Raw genomic sequence first — 12609 nt, forward strand, 5'->3', positions numbered from 1 at the left:
AAAGATTCAGCGTATACGCCAGGCCCCGTTTGGCCACAACCTTGAACGGTCCGATAAATCGTGGACAAAGCTTCGTCCGGAAGATAGCAGAGGCTGCATATCTAGGCAGATTTTTAAAATTCAATTAAACCAGGTCCCCGACCTTAAAGCTTCCCACTTTGCCGCTTACTTTTCCATCTGCGTGTTGTTTCTGCAGGTCTTGTTCTCGACCATCGCATCGCGAACGTGTCGTAGGACCCTCAGTTTGGTAGACAAGGAGTCGTCGACTTCTTTACGAATGGTGAGGGGGCTGACATCAGCTAGTTGTTTGGCTTTTCTCCCTCACCAAGTTCTGAGCCATGGGATGGCGGCATTAGCGGAACGCGAGGGTGTATCAGCTTGTTCACGTTGAACGGCGTGTAGCCGGTAGACTCATGCACCGCATCTTTCGAAGTGTCAAGATAGCGCTTTAGCTTATCGGCGTCTCAGCGCAGACGCTGCGAAGATTGTATTCAATGACTCATTTTACGCGCTTGGTCCAACTATCGGTCTGCGGATGGTCCGCTGTTGACATAGACAACCTGGTGCCCAGCACCCTAATAAACTGCAGACCAAAACTTCCCAGTGAAGCGCGGGTCTGTATCGGAAACAATTGACTCCAGAACTCCATGCTACGATCCACAACAGCGTCGCTGTACCCACACCGTCTATAGTATCCGGCACAGCCGCAAGATGAGCCATCTTGCTCAAACGGTCTACAAAGACCACCACACCCGTGTTGTCCGCCGAGTTCTCCAGCATGCCAAACTCAATGTCCAAACTCATGAACTGCAAACAACCAAAGGTTACCGGTAAACTGGCCAGCGGCGCCGTCGCATTCGGAGAGGGTTTTGCAATCTGACACGCCTCGCACGTGCGCACATATGTGCTCGTCTACTTGTACAGCTTGGACCACCAATAGTCGATCTGTACGTGCTCTCACGACTAAGATGACCACTGAGTGAGGTATCGTGGGTCTCATAGAGGATTAATACAATCAATATAATGGGTCTCGATATAGAAGCCTAACTTATTATAAGCAAGATTTCGTCTTTGCTTTGATTAGTGGGCACTCGTTTGATTAGCCACAGCATTTCTTACAACATAACAATCTGCGTGGGGCATAATGAATGACGACATCGATTGATACCATGAACAAAATAGCAATCTAAAAATTATTTATCAACTGAGCTGCATAAACACTCTTTGTGGTCATATGTCATGTACAAATTGATTTACAGCTTGCAATATGGCCAAGTTGGACATAGGTTCATAAACACTTAAATTGTTTTCGTGTAGATGAATATTTCGTTTTCCTCGGTTGTAAAACACAAAAGAAATTCACATTTTCAACACAGAGCAAATAAACGGAAAAGTGGTATCATGCGCCTACGGGCCTGTTCGGATAGATTCGAGCATCTGAGAGAGATAATGTCCACCCGGAAGATACAGCTTTAGCTCACCCACATCAAATGTAGAATGTAGGCGCATGTATCACCATTGCATTTCAACATCTTGAGCAGTCTTAATCCATCTTAGTTCAAGCTTCCTGCGTCCCAAGTTGGACTCGCCATCTTCAGGCAGATTTTTGTGCTAAGTAGTACCCGATCATTGAGCGTATGTACCTTTTTGTTCTTTCTTCCGCTCTTATCTGCTTGTTCTCTTTACAGATCCTGCACTTTCGCTATTGCGTCTCGAGCAAATCGAACAACGACTTTTCTCTTCCCAATAAAGTCAGCTACGTGCTGTTCCTCACAGCGTTCTCCAAACATTGTGACATCACTAGCAGGTGAGCTCAATGAGAATAGAAATCTCATGTAGAACAAAAGGGGAAAAGCTCACTTGATTTTGATTTTCAGTATGAAATACAAATTAAATCGCTCCTCGAAATACACTAAAAATGCTAAAACTGCTTCGCTGCTTGATCCTTACAGCATACCTTTGGAAGGCTGACTGCAGCTAGTGGTGTATCATCTTTGCGTATTCGTATCCGATAAAAATCATCTTTCAGATCGATCGCACTGAAAACAGTACTGTCACCCATTCCAACCAAAATTGCATCCTTATGTGGAACCGGAGTCTTGGCAGGTATGGTCGTATCGTTCAATTTGTTAAATGCGTGAGCAATTCGTCTATCACCTGTGAATTTCCTCACACATTAAATTCGGACTACAATGCAGTGATTTCATCTCGCGAACATGACCAGCCTTCTGACGCTGCGCGAAAAAGTCTGCATCGCTATGACTTGTTCTTTCGACAACGGCCACTGCTGTGTGATACGATACTTCGTACTATGGAGTATGTCAATCTCGAAGCCTATGTATATGGCATTTTTTCTGGAGAGCTCCGAGCTGCCGGGCAGCGTTTAAACATCCGACGGTGTTTTGTCTGTTGATACGCTTGTCAGCTTTGGACTAGTCGTTCCCTGCGCAAGGTCTCGCTTTTCACTAGTCTACTGGTTTGTCACGAAGAAGTGAAGAGCTGCGTGCTCTTGAGCATGGAGCGTGTATGCAAGCCGGACTTGCTGGTCATGAAAGCGACCGTGAAGGGTTATAAGAAGAAATGAAAGTTCGGTGTCGATTTTTTAGCGTCGAGCTATTATGCTCGGCGCTCCACGACCGAAGGAACTGAGCTGAATGCTGAGTCGCTGAAAGCGTGGTTGTGTGACACCGTCACTGCTCGCTTATCAACGGGGACTTGTGTCACTGTGCCGAGGGTCCCTGTGGACCTCATACCAAGTTTCGTGACTTTGATAGCGTGAAGCACTGCTTAGTCTTAGACTCGGACGCAAGGTATGACCTAACCCTAGGTATGGCATAGCTGGAACACCATGAACCATGGATTGATTGGAGTTCGAATACCTTGGGGGCTACGTGCACGTCTCCTGGTGGAGCTTGGTGAGTCATGAACTCACCCCAGAAGCCCTGTTGGCGCGAACACTGAAATGGGACGATCCATGTGCTGGATATCGCGTTATCCGAGCTGTCGAACACCGAAGGTGTATCGGACAAGAGTGGCATGGTTGAGAAAGGGCTGAGGCATCGAGAGCGAGGCCAGGTGATGCACACTGAGTGGCACGTAACCCACTGATCACTGCTCACGTTACGAAGCAGCTGCTGCATGCAAAGAGTGGCATGGTCGGACGAGATCCGAGGCATCGAGAGCGAGGCTCCAGTGATACGCGTGAAGTGGCACGTTATCCACTGGACGAATACAACAAAAATAGCAGTGCTTCGTCGGATGTTGTCAATAACATCAAGGCTCCCGGAAGCAGGGAGTAGGAACGCTGGACGATGCCGAGGGCCTTTTCACACTGGCCACGAAGCGAGAAAAGATTTCGATGGAGAGGAGAAGTCGATGCCGTATGATATCTACAAGACGCAGGGCATCGACCTTGACATAAGGTGTCTATTCCGTGGACGATAACGCACATCATATACCCTAGTCAGCGGTATGACGGGAGAGAAAGACGGTGACGTTACCCTCGAGGCTGTTCCCGGTGAAGGCTCTTATTTAGTCGGACGAGATGTCCTTTATAATGCTAGGCCATGCCGTAATGACATGCGATTCAGCAGAGGTGGTCAATATACGACCAAACGAGGAATCCGCCGTCGCTTCTGAATGAAGCTTCTGCAGGACATTAAGAGGGTGCTGAATTCACGAAGTGGATTGTCGATCCTACAGGATCCCTCGGGTCATTACTATTCTTTGGTAGAAGAATTGCAAGACGTCGTCTCCAAAGGCCCGCCGTCGATCCTACCTGTGCGTCATGAGATCGACCTGGTTCCGAAAACCAAATACTGCGTAACGCGCCAATGCCTTCTGCCCAGGGAGAATGTGACGTCACCGACGCCTTTTCCGTGCCAAGCACGACGCAGGAATGGTGCGTGAGAGAGTCTTCACTTTCGACATCTTTTGTGTCTAAAGCAGAACGACAAGTGACGTATCGTTCACGCTTACAATAAGCTAAACGCTGTCACTTTCCCGACACAGACGCCGATTTTGAAACTGGATGTTCTCCAGAACAATATGGTTGGCTGTACAAAGTACAGCGCACTCGACCTGGTCGATGGTTATTACCAATTGCTCATGAGAGCGAGTGATATTGCGCTGACAACGGTGAGTTCTTCAAGCGGGATGCTCTGGGAGTGGCTGGTGATGCCCCAAGGGCTAACAAATGCACCAGCAACATTTAATGGCCTAGTGACGCAGTTTGGCCCCATCAGACGTATGCACAAACATTTTTCGACATCTTTGTCCATAGTCGTGCGGGGCATGGGAGGACAGAAGTGGAAAACCGCATCGTCCATTTGAGAACAGTGCTCGAGTGCATGCGCACGAATAAGCTGTATGCTAATTCATCTTCGTCGTGAAAGAAATTCCCTTTGCAGGGTGCTTCACTGGGAAGCGTGGCCTTCGAGCGGATCCCGCTAAGGTAAAGGCTGGCCAGTTCCAAAGAACCAATAGAACTTGCGCTGGTGACTTGGCCTCGCCAACTACACTAGTATATCGCAAGTAATGTGGAACTGGCACGTTCATTGTCTTATTTAATTTAAAAGGGATAAGAAATGGTATTGGGACACCGAGCATCGGGGTGCTTTTGACAGGGTCAGAGACAGCCTCCTTCTTGCACTAATACTGGGGTTGCCAGACCCCGATCGTCCGTTTAGTGACGTCTGTGACGCTTCGAACTTTGCCATCGGCTGTGCACTGCTGCAAGCAGACGCCGAGGGGCGAGATCGGGTGATCACATTTGAATCTTGCCAGCTTATGGCTGCGGGAAGGAGGTACTCAGTCCACGACAAGGAATTACTTGGTATGAAGTATGCGCTTGTCAAGTTCAAGGTACACCTGCTTGGATCAAAACTGTTTGTGATCTGCACATATCATGCATCATTACGCGCTGCGACTCAGTCGCCTCACTCCCGCAGAGGATGAGATGGCTCTTATTCTTTACAGAATATACCTTCGAGGTGTGAAGTATAAGCCAGGAAAGCAGAATGCTTTGGCTGATGCGTTGTCACGCAAACTGTACTATGGGCTTGCTCATATCGCGACGGTGACGTCGTCAGTTACGGAGTTGATCCACGCCGCATGAGCGGGTGACAGTATGTGTGTAGCGCTGCTACAGGTTCTAGTAAGTAATTAAAGATATGTTAGATAAAAAAGTGCTGTCTTTATCCACTTTCACATTTGGTATAGTTATACTAATTACAATCACCATACAATACAATTTCTTGTCCGAGCTTCCAATCGGGTAGTGGTCAAGGCATGAGATTAGGAAGATCTGGTGTACTTCCCGCGTTCGGATCAGCAGCGGTCGGGGCAATAGAATCTATCCATACGAATGTTGTTAAATACTGAATGCTGATCAAAGCATATATATATACCGCTTTTATCAAATTCGTATCGCACTCAATTCGCGCACTTAGAAACGAAGACATGCTTCTCACACGTCAAAACAGCAGCTTCAACAAAGCAGACGCTCGACTACAACGTCGCTTAGCGAATGATTTTCCAAAGCACAACTCACAATGTGGACGTAGAGGTAGAAAGTCATAACCTTAAATTCTTGTTGTCAATACCTCCGCTTATCTCCACGAGACTGTTGTAACAGCTAGCAACCAAGTCTTGAAATTGAAACAAGGTCGGAGCCCACTCTATAATGCTGCGCCGGAAGACCCCGCCGCTTCTCCAGGGGAGATGGATACCAAAAATGCACCATTTATTAAGTTGCGACGGTGCCTGGGCGATCTTGCCGAAGTTGGACTCTCAACGATTTCCAAAGTGAAGGTAAAAGTACCTTCAGCAACAGTTGAATATAAGACCACGTATCGCTTCTTATCCTTTGTTAAACATTCTGCCAAACTTCACGTTTTTAAGTTACCATGTCTAAATGAACGATCCTTTCCGCTCAATAACAACATAAATGTCTCCGTCATACCAAACATACCTTTGAAGCAAGTAGGTAAAGACAAGCGTACACGATTTCACAGCAAATTGGTCAGCAGCGTGTCCGACATCGACAAGACTGTATCGCTCAGCTCTACAGCAATCTGCTCGACGAGATCATCCACCAACATTCCTTCCAAACTACGATGACATCAATAGCCTGATTAATTCGTGCAGATGTCCGTCTCGAATTCAAAAACACAACGTACATTTCAATAACTGCACATTGCGTCATTCCACTTTCAGCCAACGAGGATTCCACAAGTCGACGGTGATGCTCAAACTTGCGTCGTCTACGTTCAATCAATTGAAGGCGTTTGCCTTCAAGAATCGAAGTATTCGCGATGATGCCTGGCAACACAACTTGCTGAGCCAAAGAATTATCTCTTGTAGATGCGCATTCGCTCTTTTCAAAGATCTGAGTTCCAACTACACCAGGCGATAACTGATCACTGTCATCGTCTGAAGCGCTAATATTCATCACCACTTCTAATGGGAGAGTCAATTTTGGCGTCTCAGCACATTCGTGTTGATATACCTTTGCGTGATCTTCTGGAGGTAAAACTGGTGAATGATCGCGTTTGATATTTACGGATTGATACTTCATGTCGAGCCCTTGATGAATCATGTTATCCTCCTCGCGTTCAATCTCCAGAATGCGATTCATGACATTGTCAAGCTGCCCGGCATGGTGAACCTGCAACTGATATCGAGACTTTTGTTTCTCTTCATCATTCAGTAACTGAACCGTGTCCTGATCCCGTCCAAATTTGAACACAATGAGGTCAGTAATATATAACCCATTTTAAATCTATGTTGCATCATTACCAGTAAAATGTCATCCAAGATGGCTGTGGCGAGAACATCGGAATTTCGCGCGATCGCAGCCATGTCATTTGGAGGAAGAAAAAGCGACAGGTTCGCGCAATGCCGTTGTTGGAGCTCTCGCAGAATGGACTCAGCTTGGTGCACAAGTGGAAATAGAGAAGCCTACGTTCACCAATCATGCCAAAAAAACAGAAAATAAGCGTGCTTCTAAGCGACTCTCAAATGTATTGAGCGCACCCGAAGATTATACACGACACGAGTTGCTCGCTTCAGTACACGATCAGATCTACTTCGATCTAAATCATCTGCGAATTGAATATTCGTTGCTTCAGGTGCCAAACGCAATGCTTGCGCTTTATCAAACATTTCCTCGATGCGATTCTGCGGTTGATATAATATTTAAGTTCGATCGTTCGTTGCATTGGCAGGTAACGAAGGCAGAAAATACCTGTATTTCTTTGAGATAGGGATCATCATCTGAAAGGGGCTGATGTTTTGCCGGCTCTCGCTGAATTGAAGTTACATGACAGGATTCGATGTCGTGAGTAGTCTGATTTGCCCCAGCGGACACAAGGTCGTTTTGATTTAAGGATGATGCACTCGATGGACGATATCGTGAATGAGGTGAAGTGGACCGTGGGGATGACGGAGGCAAAGAAACCTGGTGACTGAATGGTGAACGGGAGGTCGTGGCGTTCTTTGAACCTGCATGCGCTTTGCGTGGGGATTCGGCTGGGCGTGATGCAGCATCTAGTGTACTCACCAAAATTTCCCACTCTTCTAGATCAATTGAGTCGTAAAGACCTTCATGAATGAGGTAAATGTAGTCGGAGATCTAAGAACAAAGACGACATTGCTAGAAAAACTTAACCTGAACAGTGTAAAAACTATTGAAACTCACATACCTGACTGTGTGTAGCTGGTAGGCTCAGTAGTCGAAGTCCCTGCAGAACTTGATTCACGCCGATTCGCTTTTTATGATCTCGATCAAGCACTCGAAACACTTGCGCTAAGTAGTTATCGCGGTGACTCTGCACATGGGTGCGGTAGACTCGGTTTGTGGAAATACGACGAGACGAAGGAGAGCGACTCGATGAGTGAGACTGCTGGGATCGTTGAGGTGACAAGTATACGGACGACGACATAACTTTGTTTGGTGGTGAACCATCAATTGGCAAGGCTGATAGATGTTCCGTTGCTGGTGGGGAATATAATTGTGACGACACCTCTAAAGACGGCGCATCGTTGGAGTCTTGTTCGGTTCTTGCTGCCTTCTCTAGTGTATGCGACTTTCGTAATGGCCTGCCCACTTGAAATGTCGACTGTCGTTTAGATGCTTCTTCTTGATTACGTGACCGTGTTTTGCTTTGTTTAGAAGGTGTATACATTTGTTGCCCTGTAAGATGTACAATGTTTTGCTGAACGAAGTCTTTGGGCTTACGTTGCGGCCAATGTACGCTCTGGCGTTGCTGTGAGTACACACTGGATGGTCCAGATCGATACCGTACAAGCTTTGAACGCGAATGAGCCTTTTTCTTTCTTTTCGTAACTTGACTTTGTGCAAGTGACTGTGATGTGTCATCTACATGGTCGCCGGTTGCTCGGGGTTGAAACAAGATCGACTTCTTTAGCGACGCATCGAACAGCGTCAAGTTATGGCTAACGTCGGCATCCCAGGCGGGTTTTCTTGGTTTTGACCTCAAAGCTATTGATTTTGCACTTGAGCCATCGCGCTGTGTCGTTATTTGAGTATGTGGCTGCTGCCGTCGCGGCAGCTCTTCCGACTGATTAGCAGAGTATTCTTTTTGTGCTCGACTTTGGTACACAACTGGCGAGGGTGGTTTCTTCTGCCTTGCAAATGTCACAATACGTGGTGGTGAGCTACTGCTGCTAGATGTCCATGCGGTTGTGGTTGTCTGCTTGTCACCAAGGGACCGAGTAAACTGCATCTGCTGAGTCATTAAAGAGCCGCAACGTTTCGATCTTATACGTTTATGTAACCTTAAGGTAATGTGTACCACGTACGGTTTCAGTGGCTCAATAAATTGGTAACGACACCTACGTGGTTATAACCATTCTACATTCCTCTGCATACTTAACGTCTCCTCGGTTATACGTCGTTCATCTGGTTTTATTAATCATGCCACCTAAAAAGGATCACACCGCAGGCTCGTTCGTACTGTCAATCATCTCGTGTCTTGTATACAGCATTATGTCCAATGTGATGGTGCTAACAAATCGCTATTTGTTGGGCAAGAAATACTATGGCTTCGATGAAAAGTTTTTCGTCGTGGCAGTCCAAGCTGGTGTAGCAGTTCTCGTACTAGAGCTGGCTAAGATACAAAAGCTTATTTCGTATGATCCATACGATAGTTTAGTTGCACGAAAGTGGGCGCCTGTGACGTTTTTTTTCGTCGCCATGCTATACACGAGTATGCAGGCTACAGCAGGACTTCCCATTCACATTGTCACGGTATTCAAAAACGTGACAAATATTATCATCGTCTTTGGCGAGTGGCGCTTCTTTGGTGAGCGCGTGGGTTGTCTCGTACTTTTGAGTCTTGGTGTCATGCTCATGGGTGCTGTCATGTCCTCCTACAGCGACGTGGGCGGCAAGGCCACACCATCAACGATCTCAGGATACTTTTGGATGTTGCTTAATTGTGCTTCCACCGCTGCTTACGTGTTATACATGCGTTACGCCACAACACGCTCATCGTTAAAGATCTCAAAATTTGGCATGGCATTTTACAACAATCTCATCTCATTGCCGCTACTGACACCAGCGCTCGTCCTTAATGGCGAAGCGTTCACAGTCTGGAGCAACCCATTGTTACGTAACTTTAACTTTGCCACGATGCTCTTTATCAGCGGCATACTCGGTGTTGGACTTAACCTCGCGTCTTTCTGGTGTGTGTCTGCCACGTCAGCGACAACGTACGCAACTGTGGGTGGATTAAACAAAATCCCAACGACTTTTATCGGGGTGTTGCTTCTGGGTGAATCTTTGAAGCCGGACACAGCCATCTACGTCACATTTGGAATGGTAGGCGGTATTCTTTACGGTTACGCTAAGTTTAAAGAAAGCGAGGCAGCCAAGAAGCACAAGGCTGCACTGGAAGCGCTCCCACAGACCACCCATGACAGCAAGGCATAGATCATTCGCCAGAAGAAGATTACTCTATATCGCTTTGGCTTTGAAATAACCGTGAAGACTCAAAATATACTAAAAGTCTTTACATTTGACCTCTCGAACAATGATTATAAATATGTTTGCCTTGCTTATTCAGTTGATTTACGTGTAACGTCTCGACGGTCTTCAGAGAGAATATGCTCCAAACGCGCAGTGGACATTCGACTACCCAGAAGGATACTGGAAGCGTCCAGACGCGAGCCCGCCATATCTAAAAAAGCGTCTTCCAGCGCCGACTGCGTCATCGATCCTAAAAAGGGGTCATCGCCGTGGATAGCCGACAATTCGGACGTTGCTGACATGGGCAGAAGATGAGCATTCATCTGGCTCTGTAGCTCGTTTACCGTAGCATCGTGTGACTCATTGGGGTAACTTCCGGCTCGAATGCCTGCCCCTTCAAGGTCGCGAAAGTAATCGCTCATGTTACTGCCTGGGGATTGACGGGTAGAAACACCTTCATCTTTCAAAAAGGGATACTCTAAACACAAGACGGAACATGAGTTAGATGCGATTCGAGCAGATAAATAACCAAGTTACTTGAATTGGAAATTTTTCTGCTGAAGCGGGGAGATTTAATAAGAGGTGAGCCCAATATTGGGGATCCAATCGACACCCCAAGTTTTACACCTTTAAGCGTGTGCGTGAGAACAGAAGGCGAAAAGGCTGATTCACTTCCAATCTCTTTGATATGGTTCTGCACGAAATGGTTGTTAATAACGCCGTCGCAATAATTGAAACCAAGAAAAACAACATACCTTTGAATCGGTTGGCAACATAAATCCTCGTGGATTTTGTCTTGGCGACACGGACTTCGATTCGACATCTTCAAGTTCGTGACGATCTCGATAGTTCTGTTTGTGACTACGACTTGGTGGCGAATGTAGCACTGGAGCTGTGTACTTTGGATCATTGACTAAATCTTCCCATCGAAATGGGCTCCCTTCAGCGTTTTCGGATTGTCTTAAAATACTTGGCTTGGAGATCGCAAATGGCGGTGGAGAGTTAGGAGATGCTGGTCGACTCGTTTCAAACTCATCAAAAGCACCCAATATTTTGGGTGATGCTATGGGCGTCCCAAAGTCACTCAACGAAGTTTGGTTTTCGAGATACTCGTCGCTATCTAAGAGTGCTCCTTCCAGCTCCTCTTCCAGAACTTCAGTCTCTCCCTTTTTCTCCAGTCTGATCTTCATATTATGCTCTTCTTCCTGTGTGTTACTTCGATCACGAGCGTCATGCAAAAAAGCGTACCGCTTTACGCAGTCCACCGGAGACTGTCGTACTACTCGGGAGACCTCAAGCCCTGAACTTGTTTGCAAAATGGAAATGACAAAAAGCGTAGTCAGTCATCACGTTCTGTTTTGTGATCACAATGTCCACAGGCAGCACGCACAGTTGACGCCGACAGGAAATCTCTCTCCGCTGGCAGTAGACTGCGTTACTAGCTGTACCAGCTCTTCATCGATGGAGTGAGTCCATTGTGCAGGACGTGGGTGTGGTGCATACCGAATGCTAGACCAGCGTGGTTCTCCTTGCAGCTCCTTCGGCTCTGCTTCGGTATTTAAGTTTAACGTCGCCATATTTTGTAAATAACCGTACTTTTGCTATAAAATATCGAGTCAACGATGTGATTAGCTTTTGATCTAGACCTCGTTCTTACTGAATAAGCTCCAACTATTCGGTTACGAGAGAAAAGGTTTGCATGGATTCGCTTCTCTTGACCCGACTATTCCTCTTAACCGACTTCCAGTGCAAGCACGTGACAAAGGGTTTCTGTAGTGATACTTGTCTTTACTTTATTTCTTCCGGAACACAGTCTTGTTAGTGACCCATTGCTATCAAAGAATGTCGGGTGGACTAAACTTATAATCTTGTGACCGCTATGCATTACGCAGCATTTTATCATGATAAAGATATGCTCGTGGGCGGTAGGTGCATGGCTTGCTCAACTCCAAGATTTAATGTTCTCGAGGATATTCGAGGTGTTATACCCATGTTCAAAATCATTGCTTTCGCCTTATCCCCCGCTGCGGCTATATTCAACCGTCGCAAAGGGAATTGATAAAAAATATGAGCCTGCTTATCGCTGTGTTGAAGTCGACTAATTCGCTTCGTTGTGGTATATCAGTGGAACTACAGACCTTCTATAAGAACTTTAACCTGGAGTGCTACACTCCATAGAAAATTGATGTACGCGCCATATAAAAGCCGTCATATGACAAAAATTCGGCACTAATTATGGGCAGAATTCATTTCCAATCTCTGATGTACAAGTCGTACCTTGTAACGGATGCGAGAGAGATTTCATTCCTGCATTTCAATTGGGTGCAGTCCATCACTCATTCGGCTCGCTTCGATGTCAATGTACTTGAATGGAAGGTAACAGACTCCTTTTATTATGCTCATCACTTTCATACACCTAAGCTTTACGCCTTTCTAAAGACTTAATAACGTAAAGTAAGCAACAAAATCCAACAAATTTCTATTAGATGCCGCTTTTATTCAAAACTTTTTTTAACACTGTTAGTTTTTTGCGACTTGCGGAATGAAAGGCCTATATAATTGAAAAACGACACGTCACGTGATCAAAATAAGGCACATAAGGCACTTCCATTTAAAGT

General features: G+C 46.2%; 3 protein-coding genes across 3 annotated transcripts; 1 reads left to right on the plus strand and 2 right to left on the minus strand.

The window, feature by feature from the left end:
- Positions 1–5678: 5678 nt before the first annotated feature.
- On the minus strand, positions 5679–8759 carry PHALS_02308 (EF-hand domain pair; the record flags this gene model as incomplete). Its single annotated transcript, XM_024716784.1, has 8 exons — positions 5679–5886; positions 5972–6049; positions 6100–6111; positions 6180–6724; positions 6799–6960; positions 7036–7179; positions 7247–7633; positions 7704–8759. 8 exons carry the CDS (start codon positions 8757–8759, stop codon positions 5679–5681), a joined length of 2592 nt encoding a protein of 863 aa, XP_024582347.1.
- Positions 8760–8938: 179 nt separating this feature from the next.
- Positions 8939–9955, plus strand: PHALS_02309 (gdp-mannose transporter; the record flags this gene model as incomplete). Its single annotated transcript, XM_024716785.1, has 1 exon — positions 8939–9955. One exon carries the CDS (start codon positions 8939–8941, stop codon positions 9953–9955), a length of 1017 nt encoding a protein of 338 aa, XP_024582348.1.
- Positions 9956–10080: 125 nt separating this feature from the next.
- On the minus strand, positions 10081–11692 carry PHALS_02310 (uncharacterized protein; the record flags this gene model as incomplete). Its single annotated transcript, XM_024716786.1, has 5 exons — positions 10081–10469; positions 10529–10685; positions 10747–11291; positions 11382–11592; positions 11675–11692. 5 exons carry the CDS (start codon positions 11690–11692, stop codon positions 10081–10083), a joined length of 1320 nt encoding a protein of 439 aa, XP_024582349.1.
- Between the last annotated feature and the right edge of the window lie 917 nt (positions 11693–12609).

This window comes from Plasmopara halstedii, assembly GCF_900000015.1.
Source record: "Plasmopara halstedii genome assembly, contig: Scaffold_1878, whole genome shotgun sequence".
In the NCBI taxonomy this organism is placed as follows: Eukaryota; Oomycota; class Peronosporomycetes; order Peronosporales; family Peronosporaceae; genus Plasmopara; species Plasmopara halstedii.